Source organism: Rutilus rutilus, assembly GCF_951802725.1.
Source record: "Rutilus rutilus genome assembly, chromosome: 22".
NCBI classification, from domain to species: Eukaryota; Metazoa; Chordata; class Actinopteri; order Cypriniformes; family Leuciscidae; genus Rutilus; species Rutilus rutilus.
The window spans coordinates 29,960,532-29,985,587 of NC_140227.1; the positions used below are offsets into that span (position 1 = coordinate 29,960,532).

The window sequence follows — 25,056 nt, forward strand, 5'->3', positions numbered from 1 at the left end:
TGTAATTTAAGAAAATGTTCTATGAATTTTTCAAGACTTGCACTCAGGAGTATTAAAGGGATAGTTCGGCCAAAAATGATATTTAACCCATGATTTACTCACCCTCAAGCCGTTCGAGATGCATATGTCAATCTTTTTTCAGACGAACACATTTTCAGATATTTTAGAAAATGTCTTAGATCTTTCAGTGGTTATAATGTGAAGTTATGGGGTCCACCTCCTCCAAGTCCCAAAATGTGCATGCATCCTTCACAAAAGTAATCCATCCGGCTCCAGGGGGATAAACGAAGGCCTTCTGAGGGTAATCCGTGCGGTTTTGTCATAAAAATATACATATTTAAAACTTTATAAACGAAAATAACTGGCTTTCGTTTATAAAGTTTTAAATATGTATATTTTTACGACAAAACCGCACGGATTACCCTCAGAAGGCCTTTGTTTATCCCCCCGGAGCTGGATGGATTACTTTTGTGAAGGATGCATGCACATTTTGGGACTTGGTGGTGGTGGTGGACCCCATAACTAATAACCATAAATCATGAGTTAAATATCATTTTTGGCCGAACTATCCCTTTAAGATACTCGCCGTTTCTCTGCAATTATTTGTGAAGTTTAAGTGGGAAAAAATATTTTCAGGTTCTCAAGTTTTGTTTTAAACACATTACAGATTATATAATGCAACATTACCTTTATTTTATTTTCCTCTTTAAAAAAGTAAAACAACATGCGTTTAAAATGGCAGTCTTTTATTCTGAAATAGGTTTGGCAAATCTGGCCCCTGGATTAAAAAAACATTGAAACTCAGAGTCTCTGAAACATTTACACATAAAAGTCTAGCATTCCAGAATGAACTTTCTTGGGGCGTTGAGTAAAAACTATTTCTGTAAGAGGGTCACACGTTAAAGAGTTTGCATAACATTTACAATTGTATATTTGTATATTGTACAAAATATATAAATAACTCAAACTTTATACAAAACAATCAAATGCTAAACAGGAAATGAAGCAATGGAAAAACTGCACCAGTTCCCCATGTTTTCTAATATAAACATATTTCACAAACAGACCCTCCTTTAATAAAAGAACGTCATTACATGTACAATATCTTGACATCCACATGTTTTTTTTAATCAGATTACAGTAAAACAAACAGTTTGGGTTCAACAATATTAGTAAACAATGAGTGACATAATCTGGGATTGTTTTGAAATTTGTAAAAATCAAAAAGGCACTTGTGAATCATATTTCACAACAGTTCTTCAACACAGCCGATGTTAAAATCCCCTGAAAGAAGGATGAAGGATCAAGTATGGAGTGTTATCGGTGAGTAAAGTGCGTCTGTGTGTTTGAACGATCACTTCTCGTGTCTGCGCTCCATCGCTTTTCCACGGCCAACACGACCTCCTGCTTGTTACACACACTCGTGCTTCCATGTAGTCTTTATGGTGTGTGTGTGTTCGTGCTATGAGGAGTCCAGCTCTGGAGCTTCACCTACAAACATTCAAATCACAATATATTGCATTACTTTGTATACTATATCAGGGTTATTAGAGTTAACTAAGATCATCAAACTACTTTTTTGTTACTTGAAATAATTTAAATACAATAAAATATAAAGAAAATAAATGTAAGATTTATTTCAGATAGCTGCCAAAGCATTTCTCATTTTAATTTAGTTTAATAATAGACTAAAATAACTAGGTAACACTTTACTGTAAGGTCTCATTTGTAAACGTTAATGTATTAACTAACGGTGAACAATATCTTTTTACAACATTGAGTTGCTCATGTTCACAGAGCATTAACTAATGTTAACAAAAACTTTTGATTTTAAAAATGTATTAGCACTTAATTGAAATTAATATTAGCTAAGTGGTTAGTTTATTTAGGTGTTTTTAACATCAATAAATGTTCATTATTATTTAATTTTAACAAACAAAACCTTATTGTAAAGTGCTACCAATAACTAACTGAAATAAAAATGACAATTTAAACTACTAAAATTACTAAATAGAAATAAAAAAGTAGAAAAATGCAAAATTACCAAAACTGCAATGAAAATGCAAAATAAAATAAAAACTAAGTCAAACTATACATATATATATAAAAAGAATCATTTAAATTCCAAAAATATGAAAAAATGTTAATTTTGTTTTGCTAGTAGAAGTTCGAAATAGCCGGTAAATTAAAAATGTAGCAGCAAGCTTGACTTGTGAGAGTGAAAATGTTCATATATCAAACCCTGATTATAATATATAATATTATACTATCTACAGCTGAAAAATAAGCACTACTTTACGTTCCGAACACGTGAGACCAATCCAGCCGTTCACACACACACAGCGTCCGTTTCTGCTGTCGCACTGAGATCCGTTCTCACATTCACAGGCGAGCGCGCAGTCGGGCCCGTACCGGTTCACACTGCAGTCTGTTGAACATCACACACTATCAGAACATATTCAGATATAATAATCATCAGAGTGCAGAGGTTCACTGACTCACCGCTGTCACACCTGACTCCTGTCTTTCCCGAGGGGCAGATACACCTGCCACTCACAGGGTCACATGGTGTGTGTCCCGCACAGTCACATGACCGAGAGCAGTTCAGACCGAACGAGCCACGCTCACATTCTGAGGAAGAAAAGTAGAGTTTATACGGTTAGAGGTTTTGTCCAGATTTTAAATTACATTTTCTGATAGTGTTTTATGTGTTTTTGTCATTTTTATTAATTTTTTTTTATGTCTATACAGTTTTTAGTTAGTTTACACAAACATGAGAAATGTTGCCTTTGCAACAAGCTGAAATAAAATAAGTTCTTTTTTTAACTTCATTTAATGTGTATTCTATTTAAAATAATGAAAATGTGTTTTATGGTTTTAGTTTACAATATAAATAACCCTGCAACTGTGTGAAGCATCAGTCTGAAAATGTGCACAGGCTCAATGAAATATACATCACATATTAACTCTATTTCCCTCCGGCTTTCTACACATCTACTGAAAGAGTACAGAAGCTGAAGGAGAAGCAGAAACAAGCCATCTCATGTAATCATACGCATATGTAAAATAATGCGATCATCAACATTAAACAGCATATAAATCAAAACAGTTTTGTTTGTTTAAAAGCAGAGGCTCTGTTCTTTCTTTCGACATATTGCATGTTCAGATTTTCATACAACCAATTATTCCGGGGGCCATGAAACTTGATGATCAAAAACGCTGTCCTGGCTGGCAACTATTTTCCAAAAACCTTGGCGAAAATTGAATTAGGAAATGTCTGGAATTTTGTAAATAGTCAAGAATTAACTTATTACTTGAAAAGTGTTACTGATTAATAGATTTATTTAGACAAAAATCTAATTGAAGAGTCCAGATCATTTATATCCCGGCACTAACTCCTTCCCCTCTTTCTATACTGTGCATAAGCAACGTATTCATCGCTTTTTATCAGGAGATTCTGCACTCTTTCAGGAGATGTGTAATAGCGCCCCCTACCGCACAACAGTGAACACACAGAATCCTGGAAAATTCCATCAATGGTGGTGAAAGAGTTAATAACTCTTTTTAATAACTCGACTGACTCTCACCTCTCTCACAGCGAGAGCCGTGAAGTCCAGCGGGACACACACACTGTCCGGTTCTCGGGAGACAGGACGCCCCGTTCACACAGTCACACCGATGCTGACAGCGAGACCCGAACACGCCGGCAGGACACGCTGAAACACACTCCGGATCAGAACGCATTCGGTCTGAGGTGTGAAAGCTTTAACTGTGTGTTCTGGATCTCACCGTGTTCACACAGATGTCCGTAATATCCCGCTTCACACTGACACGCTCCTGTTACTCCGTCACACGTGCTGTTGTTCACACACGAACACTGAAACACACAATCAGGACCGAACCGACCCTCGGGACATTCTGCCATCACACACACACACACACACACACACCGATTATAACACAGATACAGACAGTTTAGAGTTTCAGCATAATAAGCACACATGCAGAGACAATGTGTGACGCTATGATCTTCTTTCATATTTACAACCAGTTCTTGTAAAACTGAACCTAAAACTGTTTTAAACCTGAAATAAAATAGAAATATTCGATTGGAAAAAACAGACTTAAAAATAGAAAAAATACTTTAAAATAAATTGACATGCTAAAATTACTAAAAAATTTAAACAAAAATATTAAACAAATAAAATAATAAACCCCCCTGATAAAAGCACATAACGAAAACTAATAAAACTAAAATCAAAATGAAAAAAATAATGATATAATATAAAAAAATCTTTTTTCATGTTAGATGGAAAAAAAAAGTACAAAATAATTTAAATAAAACTAAAATAAGTTGATTAAACTAAAATTTAACTAAAACCTTTAACTAAAAGTTGACTAAAATGACTTATTGAAGTTAAACAGAAATATTTAAAAAATCCCCAAAATAACCAACTCATTAAAAATTGTTGGAACAAGCCTCTCCTAATCGACTAATGTTTGCTCTAATCTCTATAGAGAATGATGAACACACACACACACACACACGTCACCTTTCTCACAGTGTGAGCCGGTCCAGCCGAGGCCACATGAGCAGTTTCCAGAGACGGAGTCACACACACCTCTGTTCCTGCAGTCACAGCGCTGAGAACAACCAGGTCCAAACCAGCCCTCAGGACAGACTGCACACACACACACGTCTGTCAGAGAAACACACCCTCACACACGTCTAACATCAGAGCAAACAGCGGCTCACCTCGGTCACGCTCGTCTCTCACACATCTGCCTGTGACTGGCTCGCTTCTCGTCCCGTTCCCACATCTGGACACGTGAACACAGTCCAGCCCGTAGCGTCCAGTGGGACACGCTGAAGAGGAGAGAGAGAGAGTGAGTGTGTGTGTGTGTGTGTGTGTGTGTGTGTGTGTGTGTGTGTGTGTGTGTGTGTGTGTGTGTGTGTGTGTGTGAGAGAGAGGTAAAGTGTGTGTTTCTCAGTGTTTGCTGTGCAGGGACTCACTGAGGTTACAGCGAGCTCCGATGAATCCGGCTGAACATTCACAGGCGCCCGAGACTGAGACACACACTCCTCCGTTCACACACTGACACTGACGCTCGCAGTCGGGACCGTAGAGTCCATCAGCACACGCTACACACACACACACACACATCACATTACACACATGCACATTCTGTTGAAAACACACTTCCTTCTTCTCAGACAGAGAACACAGTCTTGACCATTACAGTGAAGAAGCTTTCAGACAGTACAGTACAGCAGGATTATTGTACCTTTTAGTTATTGTAAAAAAAGACATTTGTGTTACTTGAAATAAAATAAATGTTAACTAAAATACTTTTTTTGAGCTACTTGCCATTGCAACATTTCTCATTTTCATTTAGTTGAACTTGATGTACTCAAATAACTCAAATAAAACTACATAGAGATATCAAAAAATACTAAAGCTTTAGGGGGGACACTAAATCACTAAAGCTTTAAATAAAATTCTAATGAAAACTATAATAGTATCTCAATATAAAATATTAGATATTATACACTGAAGAACTCTAATGTTGGTTTATGGTCACATGACATGCAGGTAGAGTGGTTTATTTTGGTTTATTTTAAAATGATTTATTTACTTAAATTTTTGAGTTTTATTGAGTTTTACTAAGTGTTTTAGTTTGTTTTTATTTTAAAATGTTTTATAAACTTTTAATTAATGTGGTTTTATTTATTTAAATGTTTACATTTTAACAATACAATTCATTTAAAATAACAAAAAAAACTAAAACACTTTAAATTTAATAATATGATAAACATAAAATCAAAATAAATACATTTTAAAATAAAAACTATCAAATTAAAAAAATAATAAAAATGAATAAAATCAGAAAAATCTAAAATACAAAAACAATCAAGCTAAAACACAGACTAAAATGGTTCATCATAAAAATGTAAATCTTTTCATGTTTATGATTTTCTGAATGATCTTTTCATCAGCTCATGAAATGGTGATGTAAACCACAGATGTACAGTAAAAGCTCCTCCAGTAGTAAACGTTCCGTGTCTCACCCTGATCACACTTGTGTCCGGTGAAGCCGGGCGCGCAGTAACACACTCCGGACACCGGGTGGCACAGCTGGTTTCTCTCTGAGCACTGACACACCTGGTTACAGTTGATGCCGAACGTGCCGGACGGACACACTGCCGGGACAGAGGCAGATGATGCTACTGTACATACATGATGGATGCATTATTCATGATAAAACATTACGCTGCCCTAAATCATTGAGAATTTGAGAAAGAACTTGTGTCTTAAAGTCGCCATAAAATATAAAACTGACCCCATTCGTGTTTTCCTTATGAACAATTCATTCACGCAATTATTCTTTTTATACTGTACATACACCACCGTTCAAAAAGCTGGGTTAGGGTCGGTACGATTTTTTCTTATTCACCAATCAAAAATACAGTAAAAATAGTGAAATATTATTACAATTTAAACTATGATTTGCAACATTATAAATGTCTTTACTGTCACTTTGGATCAATTTAATGTGTTTTTGCTGAAAAAACCTGCTACCCTTAAACCTTTAAACAGTACAGTATTAAAAAAAATGTATAATATTTAATATGTCACAATACAGTAGAAGCAACTTCTGATTCTTGCCGACTTTAATTTGTCATATTTGACCCTGGACCACAAAACCTTATGGGTAAATTTTGGGTAAATCTGAATAATTAAGCTTTCCATTGATGTATGGTTTGTTAGGATAGGACAATATTTGGCCGAGATACAACTATATGAAAATCTGGAATCTGAGGGTGTAAAAAAATCGAAACATCGAGAAAATCTCCTTTAAAGTTGTGCATTTATGTTCACGATTGTGCTGCATTAACTCACACAAATACATGTTTTATATATTTACGGTAGGAAATGTACAAAATATCCTCATGGAACATGATCTTTACCCAATATCCTAATGATTTTTGGCATAAAAGAAAAATGGATAATTTTGACCCATACAATGTAATGTTGGCTATTGCCACAGATATACCCGTGCGACTCGAGACTGGTGACGTGATCCAGGGTCACATATATTGTGGTTAGTGTATATTATTGCACTGGTATTGCATCATATCTAAATAAAGAATATTGTTGCCACTTGTTTTTATTAATAACCCTTTTCTGCAGTAATTGTGGATGTGGGCTCACACACTCACTGAGCTCGCAGCCGTTGCCTGTGTATCCAGGAGAGCATCCACACACTCCGGTCACATGATGACAGGATGATCCCGACGGACAAGAGCAGATCTGATCACAGCCCTGACCGTATGAGCCCGGCAGACATGCTGACACACACACACACACACTTCAAATCAAGCTTCAGTTTCACACACACACATATATATACAGTGAGGAAAATAAGTATTTGAACACCCTGCTATTTTGCAAGTTCTCCCACTTGGAAATCATGGAGGGGTCTGAAATTGTCATCGTAGGTGCATGTCCACTGTGAGAGACATAATCTAAAAAAAAAAAAATCCAGAAATCACAATATATGATTTTTTAACTATTTATTTGTATGATACAGCAGCAAATAAGTATTTGAACACCTGTCTATCAGCTAGAATTCTGACCCTCAAAGACCTGTTAGTCTGCCTTTAAAATGTCCACCTCCACTCCATTTATTATCCTAAATTAGATGCACCTGTTTGAGGTCGTTAGCTGCATAAAGACACCTGTCCACCCCATACAATCAGTAAGAATCCAACTACTAACATGGCCAAGACCAAAGAGCTGTCCAAAGACACTAGAGACAAAATTGTACACCTCCACAAGGCTGGAAAGGGCTACGGGGAAATTGCCAAGCAGCTTGGTGAAAAAAGGTCCACTGTTGGAGCAATCATTAGAAAATGGAAGAAGCTAAACATGACTGTCAATCTCCCTCGGACTAGGGCTCCATGCAAGATCTCACCTCGTGGGGTCTCAATGATCCTAAGAAAGGTGAGAAATCAGCCCAGAACTACACGGGAGGAGCTGGTCAATGACCTGAAAAGAGCTGGGACCACCGTTTCCAAGGTTACTGTTGGTAATACACTAAGACGTCATGGTTTGAAATCATGCATGGCACGGAAGGTTCCCCTGCTTAAACCAGCACACGTCAAGGCCCGTCCTAAGTTTGCCAATGACCATTTGGATGATCCAGAGGAGTCATGGGAGAAAGTCATGTGGTCAGATGAGACCAAAATAGAACTTTTTGGTCATAATTCCACTAAACGTGTTTGGAGGAAGAAGAATGATGAGTACCATCCCAAGAACACCATCCCTACTGTGAAGCATGGGGGTGGTAGCATCATGCTTTGGGGGTGTTTTTCTGCACATGGGACAGGGCGACTGCACTGTATTAAGGAGAGGATGACCGGGGCCATGTATTGCGAGATTTTGGGGAACAACCTCCTTCCCTCAGTTAGAGCATTGAAGATGGCTCGAGGCTGGGTCTTCCAACATGACAATGACCCGAAGCACACAGCCAGGATAACCAAGGAGTGGCTCTGTAAGAAGCATATCAAGGTTCTGGCGTGGCCTAGCCAGTCTCCAGACCTAAACCCAATAGAGAATCTTTGGAGGGAGCTCAAACTCCGTGTTTCTCAGCGACAGCCCAGAAACCTGACTGATCTAGAGAAGATCTGTGTGGAGGAGTGGGCCAAAATCCCTCCTGCAGTGTGTGCAAACCTGGTGAAAAACTACAGGAAACGTTTGACCTCTGTAATTGCAAACAAAGGCTACTGTACCAAATATTAACATTGATTTTCTCAGGTGTTCAAATACTTATTTGCAGCTGTATTATACAAATAAATAGTTAAAAAATCATACATTGTGATTTCTGGATTTTTTTTTTTAGATTATGTCTCTCACAGTGGACATGCACCTACGATGACAATTTCAGACCCCTCCATGATTTCTAAGTGGGAGAACTTGCAAAATAGCAGGGTGTTCAAATACTTATTTTCCTCACTGTATATATTACATATTTAATCATTCATTTATTATGTATTAAATAATTAACAATAAAATTAATAATAAAAACATTTAATTATTATTTACTATGGGTGATACCAAAATGACAAATATTATACAAGTTATAATATTGATAAGTTAAATTCGACTTCAAGTAAAAAAGTACTGAAAGGTAAAATGTAAAATATATCAAGTCTTTAATAATAAATGATTTAATAATTATTAAATTAATTAATAATTACTGAATAATTATTATTTATTAAATAAATAAATAAATATTGAATTAAATCTTTGATCATTATTTAGGCCTATTATGTGTGATAACCAATATGACAAATATTATACAAGTAAAATTATTCATAAATTAAATTCCTTTTCCAGTGAAAATACAGGAAGGTAAAGTGTAATATATAGTATTTAATAATTATCAAATTATATATATATATATTACATCATTAAAAAAATATAAAATAAACATTTAATTAAATATATAATAATTTGAATGGGTGCGCATGTGTGTTGCGTGACCTTTCTGACCTTTCTCACAGCGTCTTCCTCTCCATCCTGCAGGACACACACACTGTCCACTCACATGATGACAGGGGGCGCTGTGCTCACACACACAGAGTTCCTCACAGCCGACTCCAAACCGTCCCGATACACACGCTAACACACACACACACATCATTACACCCTCGCCCTTCCTTACACACACCTACTGATCTTTTTATATGTGGAAAAATACATTATTTAGTTCCTTTATTACATATTTTCAATCCTTCTCTCAGTGTGAATATGACTAGTGAACTCAGGATTATACTCTAATATCCTGACAGCCAGTCTTTATTAATATACATCAGAAAATATGTATATCTAACCACTAGCAGGAGCCAAATCCTCTGTAACTACTACAGTTCAAAAGTTTGGAATAATTGAGATTTTTTTCAAATGTTTTTGAGAGTCTCTTCTGCTCACCAAGGCTGAAAAATACAGTACAAACAGTGAAATAATATTACAATTTAAAATAGCTGTTTTCTGTGTTAATATATGGTAAAATGTAATTTATTTATGTGATCAAAGCTGAATTTTCAGCATCATTACTGCAGTCTTCAGTCACATGATCCCAGTCAGAAATCACTCTAATATGCTTTTTTCCCCGCTAAATTATTATGAATGATTTCTGAATGATGTTTCACAATACACAGTCCTGCTTTTAATGCATTTTTCATCAAATAAAAGCATTCTTGGTGAGCATAAGAGATGTCGTAATTAACTTCTGATGGGTAGTGTATATGGACACGCTCAGTGTATGTCCTGTTGAAGTATTTCCTATAGATGTGGGACATATTGAAGCGCTGCATTTCCAGAAATAGCCAACAGCCTTTGGTGTACGTCACACACATTTCAGATGACCTTACCGTTCTCACAGCGTTCTCCTGTCCAGCCCGGCTGACAAACACATCGCCCCGTCTGTCCGTCACACTGACCGTCGTTCTCACACGCACATCTGTCCTGACAGCCTGACCCGAACCGACCCGCTGGGCATTCTGGGACCACAGGGATACATGATGCTTTGTGTCGTGACTTTACATGAAACATCTGCATCTGTGACTTTCTGCTTTATTTTTCGCTTTCGCACTGAGTGTAAATGAACCTGCATGTGATCGGTCACGTCTAGTAAGAGTTCACTGCGTCCATGAGGAAACCTTCACCCTGGAGCAGCGGCCAGAGTTATGAGGTGCGAGGAGAAGAAACCAAGATCTTACATGAGACGAACGTGTCTAAACTTAACAAATCCTGGAAGACCAGCACGACACTAAACATGATGTAATGCCTGGAAATCGGCAGCTCTTTTCCTTCCCGACTTACACTGGACCAGTGACGGTCAGCATGAGAGATCCATTACTGGAGCTGAACATCGAAACTTATCAAAACGCAACGTCAAAAACATTTTGCACAATATCAAAACTAACATTTTATATCCTGATCATTTCCAGGCGTAAAAACAAAACCAGAGCTTCCACACTGGCAATCATGGTTTCCTCTCCAGTAAATGTAGTGTGTAGTCAGCACTGCGGTTAGCAGTCTCGTCAGCACACTGCACACACTCAATTAAAGCGTATTACATATTGCATTGAGTATTTACTCGAGATCACGAACAGACCGGCTGAATATTCCAGGTGTTTCCCCTCAAAGTAAATAAAGAAACTGAAGCGTGAAGATCAGAGTCACTGACCCAGTTGACAGGCGGATCCCGTCCAGCCGCTGGGACAGAAGCATCGGCCGCTCGCAGGGTCACACGAGCCCCCGTTCTCACACACACAGATCTCAGAACAGCCCAAACCGAAGAAACCTGGAGAACATCCTGCAGAAACAGCGACACAACACTTGAGATATAACACAAGACTCAAAGACACATGATTCATCATGAAGTGAAAAACACTGGCTTTCTACTCTGACGTATTTAAGCTGTCCATACTGTTGTCATAGTGAGCATAATGAGTCTTGATTACTTTTTATGCAAATTAATATGCTTAATTACTTCTAGGTACATGGTTTCACTTTGTTATGTTATTTCATTGTATTGTCCAATCTAAATTTCCCCTTAGGGATTAATAAAGTTGCATTAATTAATTAATTCATTAATTCATTAATGAATATTGATGAAATGTTAGGGGTCAGATTTCTTATTTTTAAAGAAATTAATACTTTTATTCAGCAAGGATGCATTGTGCAAATGTGTTGGTAAAGACATTTATAGTGTTGCCAAATATTTCTATTTCAACTAAATGCTGTATTTTTAAACTTTCTATTAATCAAAAAATCCTGTAAAATATGTATCACAGTTATTCAACTGTTTTCAACTGATAATAAACAATGTTTCTTGAGCATCAAATCATCATATTAGAATGATTTCTGAAGGATCATGTGACACTGAAGACTGGAGTAATGATGCTGAAAAATTAGCTTTGATCACAGGAATAAATTACATTTTAAAATATATTCAAATAAAAAAATGCTCTTTTGAATTTTAATAATATTTCACAATATTACTGTATTTTTGATCAGATAAATGCAGCCTTAGTGAGCAGAAGAGACTTCTTTAAAAAACATTTTAAAAAGTTTCAAACGGTAGTGTTTAAATATATTTTTTAATCATGACAACTCTAAAATGCTTATCAATCAGCATTCATTGATAAGCATATGAATGTACACAGACTTAGTACGAAGAACACTGCCGAAAAAACGCACATGAATACGGTGAATAGAATACGCGCTTCTGCAAGGAAAAGTAAGGAGATCTAGGCAGGTGGAGCTGGGGAAGAAAAAAAATATATACATTTGGAAATAAACTGGCCAAAAATATCAGCTTCAAGACAACCAATCAGCTGCTCAGAAGAGTTTCATGACTGAACTACGTATATGTACTTCAGCGTTGTACATGTATATAGTCAGCTAGTACAGTTTTTTAAAGGTCCCATATTGTACGCCTTTCTGAAGTTTTATTTTAGGTTTTGATGTCCTTAAGAATAAGTACCAAAAACCATCTCAGTATATTTTTACAGCTCCTTTCTCAGGAGCTCTGCCAAGGACAGGTCGATTTTGGCCTGTCTACTTAATATTCATGAGCCTCTCTTCTGATTGGCCTGTTGTTTTCTGAGTGACCCACCATTGGTGGGGGTGGAGACATTTATACGGAAGTCACAATGTCTTGTGAAAAGGCACAGCTACTTTATGCAGGCTGTGTGCATGTGTCTGTGGATCGACTGTTTTGAAACGTATATGGTAGTTTCATCGCCCCTAGACCTCTGCTATCATGAAAAAAGCCAGGAAACTACAGTTTTGACCATATGGGACCTTTAATGAATGAGGTGTCTGAGGAATCTTACGCTGTGAGCAGGAGTGTCCCATCCACCCTGCGCTGCACACACACTGACCGCTTACGGCCTCACAGCTGCTGTTATTGTGACACACACACGTCTGAGAACAGCTCGCTCCATACAATCCAGCAGGACACGCTACAGACCAGACCACAACAAACATCACTCATGGGAAAACTGGGACAGAAGTGCTCAGAAAAGAATAATGTCTAATCATGCAGGGTTTTGCACAGATGAGCAAGATAAAAATCCTCTTTGCTTGACAAGGCTTTATCAATTTCACAGGTGAAGAAGTTAGCCAATCATTTCCACACAGAAGTCTTAAAGGTACAGTAGCAACGCATGAAGATAGAAGTGATGATAAAATGCTACAAAAGCTCACTTTGGTCACAGTGTGGACCGATCCAGCCAGGCCGGCAGGAACATTCACCATGGACATGATCACAGAGACCCCCGTTCATACACACACACTTCTGTTGACAATCCAGACCATAGAAACCCTGCGGACAAGCTGAACACACAAACACACACACACACAAGCATTCAGTCAAAAATCTGATCATCAGTATCCGATAACGTGTTAATAAATGTTAAGTTGAACAATCATACTGTACGTTTTTCACAGAACGTTCCAGTCCAGCCAATCTCACAGGTACAAGCTCCGCCCACATGGTCACATGATGCCTGGTTTTCACACTGGCAGCGATGCCTACAGCCCGGCCCGAATGAACCAGCAGGGCATTCTGGGATAGATGTACGACACAGATCACGTGATAAATACTGTAACATTTATAACAGATTTAGATATGCATTTAATATAGAAGGACTGCCAAATCTACATCTACAAGGAAAAATAATTCATATTTATAATATCATATATCAATCAAATTATTTTATTCATGGTCACATATGAATTGAGAAATTACATGGAATATCTGTACGTTTATAAATTATTTTGTCAAATGCAAAACCATTAATAAATAAGCAAGTGAAGTCAAAAAGGTTTTAAAAATTTACAGGATCTTAGATATACATTTTCCTTAATATATTCCTGTATATTTGAACCTAAAATGATGAGCCATTTTATTTTTATTTTTTTACATTGCAAAAAATACTATGGAAGTCAATGGCTATCATTCGCTACCATCATATGGAACAATGAAATAATATTAATATTGTTAGGACAGCGCATAACATGACATGTGTCTTTAGCACACTTTTACGCTGTTGTACGTGCATGTGTGTGTGTTTAAAGTAATGTGTGTGTATGTGACTCACTCTGGTCACATCGAGGTCCAATGAAACCCGCCTCACACTCACAGTGTCCGGTCTGAGCGTCACACCCTCCGCCACTGTTTCGACAGTCACACACACTCACACAGTCCAGACCCCAGCGGCCCGTGTCACAGGCTACAACACACACATTATCTCACCATCAAAAAACAGACATTTTATATTACATAATAATAAAAACATGAAACGTACCCTTCCTGCAGCTGTGGCCCGTCCAGCCGGGAGGACACGAGCAGCGTCCGGTTACAGGATCACAACGTCCTCCATTCTCACACACACATCTGAGCTGACAGCCCACGCCGAAACGGCCCGCGGGACACACTGAACACAGAGAGACTCAAAAACACCGGATCCAGGAGAAAGCACAGAGATCCTGACGGATTTACTCACTGTTCTGGCACAATCTGCCGATGAATCCGGGAGCGCACACACACGTGCCGTTACGCCGGTCACAGCGGCCTCCGTTCTCACAAGACGGACACGTTTCCCGACATCCAACACCCCAGTGACCCTCCACACACTCTGATGCAGAAACACACTGTGTGTATCAACATTTATAATTCAGATAGTTATATCATTTCACCCTTATATTATGTTACAAAATTTTTTAGCTGTCGGAAATAATGGAGATCATGAAAATGTGGGACTTTCTCATTGAGGCTCATGAACATCCCTGCAAACTGAGGTGTTGTGAAATGTGCGTACTACATTTATATTACAAAACTGTTAGCGACCCTCAAGTTTCAGGGTTGAAGGAAGCTGCACAGACACAACATTATTCAAAAATGCATGTATTTTGTCAGGGTATTAACATTTACGCATTTGGCAGATGCTTTTATGTAAATAAAATGACATTGCATTGATGCTGTACATTTATATCAGTGCACACGTTAATAGAGTCGAACCCGTGATCTTGCTAATCTACTATTTGAGCTTCAGGAAAGCAATATAAATATAGTATATTTAAATGTTATTAAATATAAATATTATTTAAATATAACCAATTTAAAAATAAAATAAAAATCACAATCTTAAATTTTAAATAAAATGCATATATATAAAAATATTATATATATATATTTTTTTTTTATAATATTGTAAAAAATCTAATAAAAATCATATATTCTCATATATAGTCTGAACCTTTTGGTGATGTTTGAGAAGTTTTAATGTTAACTGTTTTTTCGTGTGTGTGTGTGTGTGTGTGTGTGTGTGATTTTTGGTGAATTGTACTGATCCAAACTAGGGTCAATCTGACCTGAAACATAATGATCGTACCCAGAATTCAACTTAATACATTAAACAATATCATGCAAACTTGCAGAATTTTCATAACGGATCATTTTGTGTCTATGAGCCACTAATGCAGCTTGTGTTTTCAAAATACTGTAAATAGCGCATTCATTTTTATCATAAGAAAAGAGTTTAGCTCAATATAAGCATGACATGTTGATGTCAGAATGACAATTTCACCTTTTTCACAACGTTTTCCAAACGTTCCAGCAGGACACATGCATTGGCCAGTGATCCTGTCACATGATGCCCCAGAACAGTCACATGACTGATAGCAGCCAATCCCAAATCTTCCATCAACACAATCTATCACAGAAATGAAACACTAATCAAAGTCTTGCATCACATTCCATTTCCATATTCAGTTTTATTGCAGTGTATAATGTAGCATCCTATGGCCTTAGTTGGCATACAGTACAGACATATTATATACCTGTAATTTGACCGAACATACCTAGGTCACATTTGTCTCCTCTCTTTCCAGCTGGACACTGCGGTCGACAGGCTCCAGTCACATGATCACAGGTCACTCCATCCGGACAGGAGCATTTCCTCTCGCAGCCAGAGCCGAAGAAGCCTGATCCACACTCTACAACGAAAAACAATCAATACTGATCGTATCGTATCATATATTGCCATCTTTTTAAAATGTCTTTCAATGCAAATTAAAAATGTAAAACAATGTTAAAATGCGATGTTTTAACATATCCATTTTCTTTTCTTTTCTTTATTTCTAGATTTTTTTCAACTCTTTTCCTGGAATTTCTTTAACACATTTCAATGCAAAAAAAAAAAAAAAAAGAATATATATATATATATATATATATATATAATATTTATTTATTTATTGGATTGCATGTTTTAGATTGTTTTCTAATTATTTTCCTTGTATTTTTTAAAACTATTATATCAAATGAAAAAAATATATTTAAATGCTTTGTTTTAACAAATCCATTTTAATTTAAAAATTTTTTATATTTATTTATTTTAGATGGCATGTTTTACAATTATTTTCCTTGTATTTATTTAAAGCATTTCGAGGCAAAAATAAATAAATAAATATATATATATATATATTTTTTTTTTGGATTGCATATTTTCCTATTCTTTTTCTTGTATATAAAAAAAAAAAAGAAAAAAAAAAGTACATTTATTTAACTTTTATTTGCACGTTTTCTAGTTATTTTATGGTGTTTCATAAAGCATTTCGATGTATACACTTCAGACGCTCGTCAGACGCACCGTCTTCACAGCTCTCGCCCCGATAACCAGGCTTGCAGACGCAGGCACCGTGACGACGGTTACACTCCACAGTGTTCTTCTGGACACACACACACTCTTCAGAACAGCCTGGACCGAACATCCACTTCGGACACACTGCGTGAACACGGAAGAAACAAAGAGCACAAGTTTTTATAAAGAAAGTCACACTCATATAAGTATCCCTTTAAGAGACGCACATACTCGGGTAATTCACATACAATTTCTCTCTCTCTCTAATTGAATTGAGTTGTGCAGTGTTGAATTGAATACACATTTAAAGCACAGCACAGCATAAATGGAGTTGTTTTAAAAGCAAAGTGTGGTTAAAAGGGTAAATCCCGACTCACATAGATGGCAGAACCTTCCGTACAGTCCCGGGTCACACAGACACGCTCCATAAGTGCGATGACACCGTCCATTATTAGCACAGTTACACTTCTTATTACAGAACTTCCCATAGAGACCCTTAGGACAACCTGGATTGAGTGCATCAAATAAACTCTATAAACATGACATGGTGCATATGTTATAAATTATTTGTAGTTGATGTGAACTGACCGTCCTGACACAGCTCTCCACTGACCCCTGGTGGACAGCGGCAGCTCCCTTTGACCGGATCACACACACCACCGTTCTTACACTCGCAGCTCAACGAGCAATTCCTGCCGAACCAGCCCTCCGCACACGCTGGATGACAAACACACAGGAGGAGAAAGGTCATGCAGAACAGTAAGACAGTGACATGTTTTTAATAAATGTCTCTGATCACTGGTTTATGGTGCATGACTCATCAGTCTTTTCATCATCTGATCAAAATAATTAATTCTCTGCCTGTGAAATTTGGCTTTTCTGTCGATGTAATCAAGCCCTCATTAATTCATGCTGAATCGTCCATTCCTCTCTAATCTTTAATGACATATTTATGATCAGCCTTGAGGACTACGAAAATTAAACATCTTTTGAAAGGTCTATGGGCTTAGCATCAATACATGTTTTTTTTTTTTTTTTTACAATAGACACTTTATGTCTCCAAAAGCATTACATTTTGAGATTTAATGATGTTTATACTATAAGCCTTTGAATGCTTGAATCTGATTGGTTGATGAATGTTCTAAGGTGTCCAGTTATTTTCAGGGAAGTAGTTCCGGCAGGTTTTGACCGCATCACAGTTTCATATCACTTCACCAAATTATTTCTGTCATTTCAAAGGCAGACAACAGCAAAAGAACCCAAACCCACAACAACACTGACCAAGCAAATCAATATGGTAAACAATAGGATAAAACAACAAATTATTTCCATGTTTTTTCCCACAAAATTAAGTTTTATTATGTACGAAAAGCACATACTCTCTTTCTCCCGCTCTCTCTCCCACTCAAACACACACATACAGTTCGGCCACACACTCGCACAGAAACGTGTTGTCAGCGCCGCTCTGACGATTTTATGAGTTAAATAGTTCAGAAACGTAAAAGCTACATGACATTTCTCACTAGCGAGGTAATAACAGCGCTGTTCTTGAAGCAGATCAACTTACAGTTTCACTATTAGTAGAGACGCTGATGCTGAACTCTGTTAAAGGGATATTTCACCGCTGGAAAGATGAATGTGTATTTAAATTGGGTCATTTATGTAGTAGAAATGTGAAATAATTTTAGAAGTTGGTGCCTTCTAGACTGAGAAAAGCCAGAAAATGTATTTTTGGCTCATGTGGATGAAAGACAACAACTCCCAGAATGCACTTGCTTCGCTGCCCTACGAGGACACTCCCAAGCCACGCCTACCGGTTACAGAGGGCAGTGTCGGGAGAAATGATACAGCTAGGCTACTAGTGACTCGAAACTGAAAAGACGGCGTTTTATCGTGAGATCCCCCTATGGGCGGGTTGAAGACATGCGGGACGAGCTCCTCCTACTGGCTGGAGTCTCTCGCCTCTGGATGATGAAGCTAAATGACGATTTTTACGTCATCAGAGGTTTTTTTTTCCAGACACACAATACAGAAATCTCTCGTCTCAGGGGGACATGAGGGAGGGAAGCACGGTCACTCGAAAATACTACCGGGTTTCTACTGATACAAAGCTTAATGTTTATTGGTGAAGTATCCCTTTAAGAGACACACATACTCAGGTAATTCACACACACTTAATTTCTCTCTCTCTCTCTAATAACTGCATTACTCTGCTATCAATGGCTCAAGCTCTAAAATGACATTTTGGGATTATGAACGGAGGCGTGGGATGAGAAATTAGTCCTACACACGAGCGTTTTGAGAACAAAAACCCTGACAAATGTCTTGAAATACAATATCTGAACCATGTTAGAGGTGTGGTAAGTGTAGTGTAAGCAGAATAACTGACTCCAGCGTTGTGGCCGCATTACAACCTCGGGTCTGCATTATATTGCCCGTCGTCAATTATTCCGTACATTATCCATTGTTTACGTCTAAAAGATTGTAATACATTTAGACACCTAAACGATCAGCCCTCCATCTTAAATTTTACTTACTAATTACTGATAATTATGTTAGTGTTGAGGCTCTTTCGGAGAAACTCACTCTCATTGCAAACGATCCCCGTCCACCCGTCAGGACAGTCACAGCCGTTTGTGTGTTTGTTACACACTCCTCTGTTAGCACAATCCTCACACGACAGACTGCAGTCGAAGCCGAACGAGCCGTTCAAACAAACTGCGCAGACAGGAGGAAAAGATTTGTGCATTTGGAATTTGCATTATGATATATGTTATCCTACAATATCTAAAATCACAGCACTGGTACAGAACAGAATGACTAGGTTTTCGTACTGAATTTCTCAGTTAAAGTGCTCTCAGCGCGCAGCTCTCCCGCGTCGTCCTCGTAGTCGTCGTATCGCTCCAGGATCTGATCATAGTCCTGAAGGATAGTGAGATGAGGTCGGGGTTTCTCCACACCACTGCTCAACGCCTCGACGGACTGCTCCAGCACTGACACACACACACACACACACACACACACACATAAATGCAAACATCAGTTTAATTAGATTCCTTTAAATGCACTGTATATGGATCTAAATAACATTACATCGCATAAACTATACTTAAATGGTCACATTTTAGATTAGGGTTCTCACTATTAACTACGACATTTGCCTCAATAAACTCCTAATTACTGCTTATTTATAATTAGTTCATTACAATTTTATGTGTAATAAATTCTATGTTGAATCAAAATATTTATTTCTAAAGCTAATTTTTATAATGTTTATTCAATGCTTTTCTCACCTAAAACAATAATGACTTTAAATGATCATTTCTAAGCCAAAATTGATGTGCAATTAATTTGTGATTAATTTTATAAATTAAATGGCACATCATGTAATTAATTAGAAAAAAAAATGTAATCACTTAACAGGCTTAAATATAATATAATATAATATAATATAATATAATATAATATAATATAATATAATATAATATAATATAATATAATATAATATAATATAATATAATATAATATAATATAATATAATATAGGTTCTGATAAATATGATATCTATTAAATAATATATAAATAATTATAATATATAAATATATTCAAAAAAATATTATAAATACATAAAATCTATCTTAAAATCTCTTAAAACTAGAATGACTCTTTTTAATATAATATAATATAATATAATATAATATAATATAATATAATATAATATAATATAATATAATATAATATAATATAATATAATATAATATAATATAATATAATATAATATAGGTTCTGATAAATATGATATCTATTAAATAATATATAAATAATTATAATATATAAATAATTATAATATATAAATATATTCAAAAAAATATTGTAAATACATAAAATCTATCTTAAAATCTCTTAAAACTAGAATGACTCTTTTTAATATGAATGAATATAATATAATATAATTTAATATAATATAATATAATATAATATAATATAATATAGGTTCTGATAAATATGATATCTATTAAATAATATATAAATAATTATTATATATAAATATATTCAAAAAAATATTGTAAATACATAAAATCTATCCATCTTAAAATCTCTTAAAACTAGAATGACTCTTTTTAATATGAATGAATATAATATAATATAATATAATATAGGTTCTGATAAATATGATATCTATAAAATAATATATAAATAATTATAATATATAAATATAAAAAAAATGTTTTATAAATACATAAAATCTATCTTAAAATCTCTTTTAAAACTAGAATGACTCTTTTTGAAGCATTTCTTCTTTAAAATCCTTCTATCAGAGAGAAAATTTCCCCTATTTGATGAATCTCTCTTATACAAGTGGGTTTCCGTGCATTAGGTTACTTCAATTAGCTCACAAATCGTTTATGGTTCTGCATTGGAAATATATTTTTTAAATTATGAAAAGAAACCCAGTTCGTGACAGACTGAAAACTCACATATACAGGAGCGTCGGTCTTCATCGAGGCGATACCCGCGTCTACAGAAGCACTGGAAGGAGCCGGCGTTATTCTGACACGTGTGATCACATCCTCCGCTAGCAGCCAAACACTCATCGATATCTGTGATCAGACCATTCAGTCAACATATTTCTGATATTTACACACTTTACACACTGTCTTGGATATTTGTAAGGTGAAATCTCTGTATGTTTGAGTGTCATACCGTCACAGTTGCATCCATGAGCGTTCAGACGATATCCGGCTGTACAGTAACACTCATAACCTCCAGGATAGTTTGTGCAGTCGTGCTCACAACACGAGCTGCCGTCTGCACACTCGTTTATATCTGACGGACAGAACACACACCTTTACCTTACAGGATCACCATGCTTGTGCGGTAAAACAGGTAATGGCCAGATCTAGTTTGCTGTACCGATGCAGGTCTTGCGGTCGTTGTCCAGATGATAGCCTTGGTTACAGCTGCACACGGGTCCAGTGGTTGAATGTTCACAGTGATGAGAACAACCACCGTTATGATGCTCACAGCTGTTTATGATCTCCATCTCAATACCTAAGAGACAAAAACAGACCGAAATTCAGGCAGACATGTTTAAAAGCGTGTTTAATTCATATATAAATGTGACCCTGGACCACAAAACCAGTCACATGGGTCACAATTATGACATTGAGATTTATACATCATATGAAAGCTGAATAAATAAGCTTTCCATTGATGTATGAGGATAGGATTTGTTGAATGTATAGAATGTATTTGTCAGGATGGGACTGATAGGAATATAGGAATATTTGGCCGAGAAACAACCAAAATCTGGAATCTGAGGGTGCAAAAAAATCGAAACATTGAGAAAATCTCCTTTAAAGTTGTGCATTTATGTTCACGATTGTGCTGCATTCACTCACACAAATACATGTTTTATATATTTACGGTAGGAAATTTACTAAATACCTTCATGGAACATGATCTTTACTTAATATCCTAATGATTTTTGGCATAAAAGAAAAATCGATAATTTTGACCCATACAATGTATAGTTGGATATTGCCACAAATATACCCGTGCGACTCGAGACTGGTGTTGTGGTTCAGGGTCGCATATATGCTAGTAAATAAATAAATAAATAAACTAGCACATAATATATATATATATATATATTTTTTTTTTTTACTATCATATATACTAAATATATATATAAAAAAAATTAAATTAAAATATATAATAGGAATAATTAATTTTTTCTATGCCATATGCATTTCAGAGCCGCTGTATTATAAATGTATAATGTAGTATATTTTGTTTTGTCTGTCCTATTACAAACTTACATATTTAGATGTACATCTACATTACATACATAAATATATAGTTATCTACAGGAACATTTCATACCCATTCTATTCTACTGTATTTTACATGTATTATATTCTATTCTGTACTATTCTATCCGATTACATGTCATACCTATTCTCTATGCATTTTTGAGCCATTCTATTCTATTCTATTCTATTCTATTCTATTCTATTCTATTCTATTCTATTCTATTCTATTCTATTCTATTCTATTCTATTCTATTCTATTCTATTCATCAAAGAGCCAACCACATCTGAAAGAGGTTACAGAGAGAAACAAGTGATTTGATGGACTTTTTCTAATTTTTACCACATATGTGAGAGATGTTGTGTGTTGCAATTCTTTATAAGAAAGAATTACATAAAAAAAATGAGAGAGTGAGGCTACAGAGAGAAACAAACGGTTTGATGGAGCCGTTTTCTGACAGGCTCAGATCACACTCACGATAGCACTGCTTGCCATCCACACCCAGCTCATAGGCAGCGGGACAAACACACATGAAAGATCCTCTAGTGTTCCGGCATCCATGAGCACAGTCCGCCTGGCCCGTCTGGCACTCATCAATGTCTGATGCACAGAAAACACACGCATGATCACTGGAGTATGAAGACGTGAATGTGACCAATGCAACAGTAATGTAATGTCATCTTTCTGTTCTAGAAGCATGTGACACAAACTCTAATATAAGTTACCTTCACAGGTCTTGGCATCTTCAGCCAGCTGATAACCTGGACCACATTCACAGCGGGCCTGATCTCGATCCCTGAGGCACTCCTGAGAACAGCCACCGTTACGCTCCGCACACGGGTTCTCCACTGAAGACAGGACATGATCGTGTCACAGATAAGACAAAATATCTTCATGGAACATTATCTTTACTTAATATCCTAATGATTTTTGGCCTAAAAGAAAAAGCGATAATTTTGACCCATACAATGTATTGTTGGCTATTGCCACAAATATACCCGTGCAACTCGTGACATATATATATATACACAACTCGTCACATATATGCTAGTAAATAAATAAATAAATAAACGAGCACATATCATATATATATATATATATATATATATATATATATTATTATTTTTTTTATATATTTTTTTATATCATATATACTAAATATATTATATAAATCTCACAGAACCTGTCATATTTCACCCTAAAATCAAAAAAGACTAATTATGGCAAGACACAATAGGGTAACAAATTAACTAATAGATTTAACTAATACTTTAGTTAGATTTAAGAAATGCACACATTTCTTGTATTACAAGTTTTGTAAAAATATAATGTTTAAATATGCAAATTAGGTAATATCTAATAAAATATGCATGCATTTCTAAATTTACATAATTCCAAGCACAAAAATCTGAACACTGGATAAAGCCAGGTTCAAAATTCTTGTTTCATTTTGTTGACATACTGTATTAGAGATACAGGTTTTCACCGACAGGATTTTTCAATATCTCTTTGTATCCCTCCATAACTCCAAAAATACATTTTCACCAGTTTTTTTTTAGGAATAAAATGTTGTATAAAATAAGACGAATGTTACATGAACAAACCTCTCTGTAAAAAAAAGGAATAGAAGTGTAATGTTTGGTGTATGTAAGCACTGCTTAGTCAGTGTGGGAGAAAAAAAAACATCATATTGAGAAAACGGCCTTTATATTTAATAAACGGCCAAGATATTTATAATAATTGAAATTATGCAATAAAATAAACACTTAAAAGTGTATTTTGGATGTTTACATTCAAAGTCTGAAACTACACATTATGAAAAGCCAAAAAGCCCCAAATCTCAAAATTGACCAGTGGGTTTTTCCTTAAAAAATATATATTTGGCATAAATATAGAGTACTTTATTTTTTTTCATTGTGCCATTATTTTAAAGACAATTAAACACAATTCTTCTTATTGTAGCCTCAAGACAATGCAAAATATATATGATTTACACTGCATTTTAATAAGTATTTATACATCATGGTAGCAGGTCTTTTAAGTTATGCTGATTTAAATAAAGAACATGAAAGAATGATTTTAGTGAGAATATGCGAAGAAAATATGACTTTTAGTTGTCGTACAAAATGATCATTAATTATTTGAGGTGAAATGTGAGGTGTTTTGTGAGATCATCTATCATATGTGTGCATCCAGCGGCTCTGACTAACTCTCACACACTCAGTGTGTTTAACTTGTCCAACAGCTGCAGTGAAACGATCTGTCCACAGCCAACGATTACACTTTTACAGAAACAGAATGGCAGAAATTATTCTGCAATCATGATCCTTCATCAGAGCGAGACTTCAGATGTGTTCAACTTCAGACGACCTCAGAGACGGGGTGAGAACGAGACACAAAGACATGTCCGTGCTGAAGTCACCAGTTTGTGATATTATGTCATCCAGTGAATCAAAGGGCAACTTCATCCCAAAAACCAAAATCATATTTTCCCTAAATCTCCTCGAGCAGTTCTTGTGATT

The 25,056-nt window shown here is 35.9% G+C and overlaps 1 protein-coding gene across 1 annotated transcript in view; it reads right to left on the reverse strand.

Moving 5' to 3' along the window:
- Positions 1-511: 511 nt before the first annotated feature.
- megf6b (multiple EGF-like-domains 6b) overlaps positions 512-25,056 on the reverse strand; it is a gene marked incomplete at its 5' end in the record, with an annotated part of 65,015 nt that continues 40,470 nt past the window's right edge. Inside the window, 31 exons of the mRNA XM_084395843.1 lie at positions 512-1,491; positions 2,300-2,428; positions 2,503-2,631; positions 3,588-3,716; positions 3,790-3,918; positions 4,554-4,682; positions 4,718-4,867; positions 5,015-5,143; positions 6,071-6,202; positions 7,223-7,351; positions 9,558-9,686; positions 10,439-10,567; positions 11,257-11,385; positions 12,911-13,039; positions 13,284-13,412; positions 13,516-13,644; positions 14,180-14,311; positions 14,387-14,515; positions 14,585-14,716; positions 15,668-15,793; positions 15,942-16,076; positions 16,730-16,864; positions 17,098-17,226; positions 17,309-17,437; positions 19,307-19,438; positions 19,555-19,713; positions 21,199-21,321; positions 21,425-21,547; positions 21,635-21,772; positions 23,012-23,134; positions 23,260-23,382. Of these exons, the coding sequence (XP_084251969.1) occupies positions 1,463-1,491; positions 2,300-2,428; positions 2,503-2,631; positions 3,588-3,716; positions 3,790-3,918; positions 4,554-4,682; positions 4,718-4,867; positions 5,015-5,143; positions 6,071-6,202; positions 7,223-7,351; positions 9,558-9,686; positions 10,439-10,567; positions 11,257-11,385; positions 12,911-13,039; positions 13,284-13,412; positions 13,516-13,644; positions 14,180-14,311; positions 14,387-14,515; positions 14,585-14,716; positions 15,668-15,793; positions 15,942-16,076; positions 16,730-16,864; positions 17,098-17,226; positions 17,309-17,437; positions 19,307-19,438; positions 19,555-19,713; positions 21,199-21,321; positions 21,425-21,547; positions 21,635-21,772; positions 23,012-23,134; positions 23,260-23,382 (3,956 nt within the window). The 3' untranslated portion in view covers positions 512-1,462. The remainder of the gene's footprint in view (positions 1,492-2,299; positions 2,429-2,502; positions 2,632-3,587; positions 3,717-3,789; positions 3,919-4,553; positions 4,683-4,717; positions 4,868-5,014; positions 5,144-6,070; positions 6,203-7,222; positions 7,352-9,557; positions 9,687-10,438; positions 10,568-11,256; positions 11,386-12,910; positions 13,040-13,283; positions 13,413-13,515; positions 13,645-14,179; positions 14,312-14,386; positions 14,516-14,584; positions 14,717-15,667; positions 15,794-15,941; positions 16,077-16,729; positions 16,865-17,097; positions 17,227-17,308; positions 17,438-19,306; positions 19,439-19,554; positions 19,714-21,198; positions 21,322-21,424; positions 21,548-21,634; positions 21,773-23,011; positions 23,135-23,259; positions 23,383-25,056) is intronic.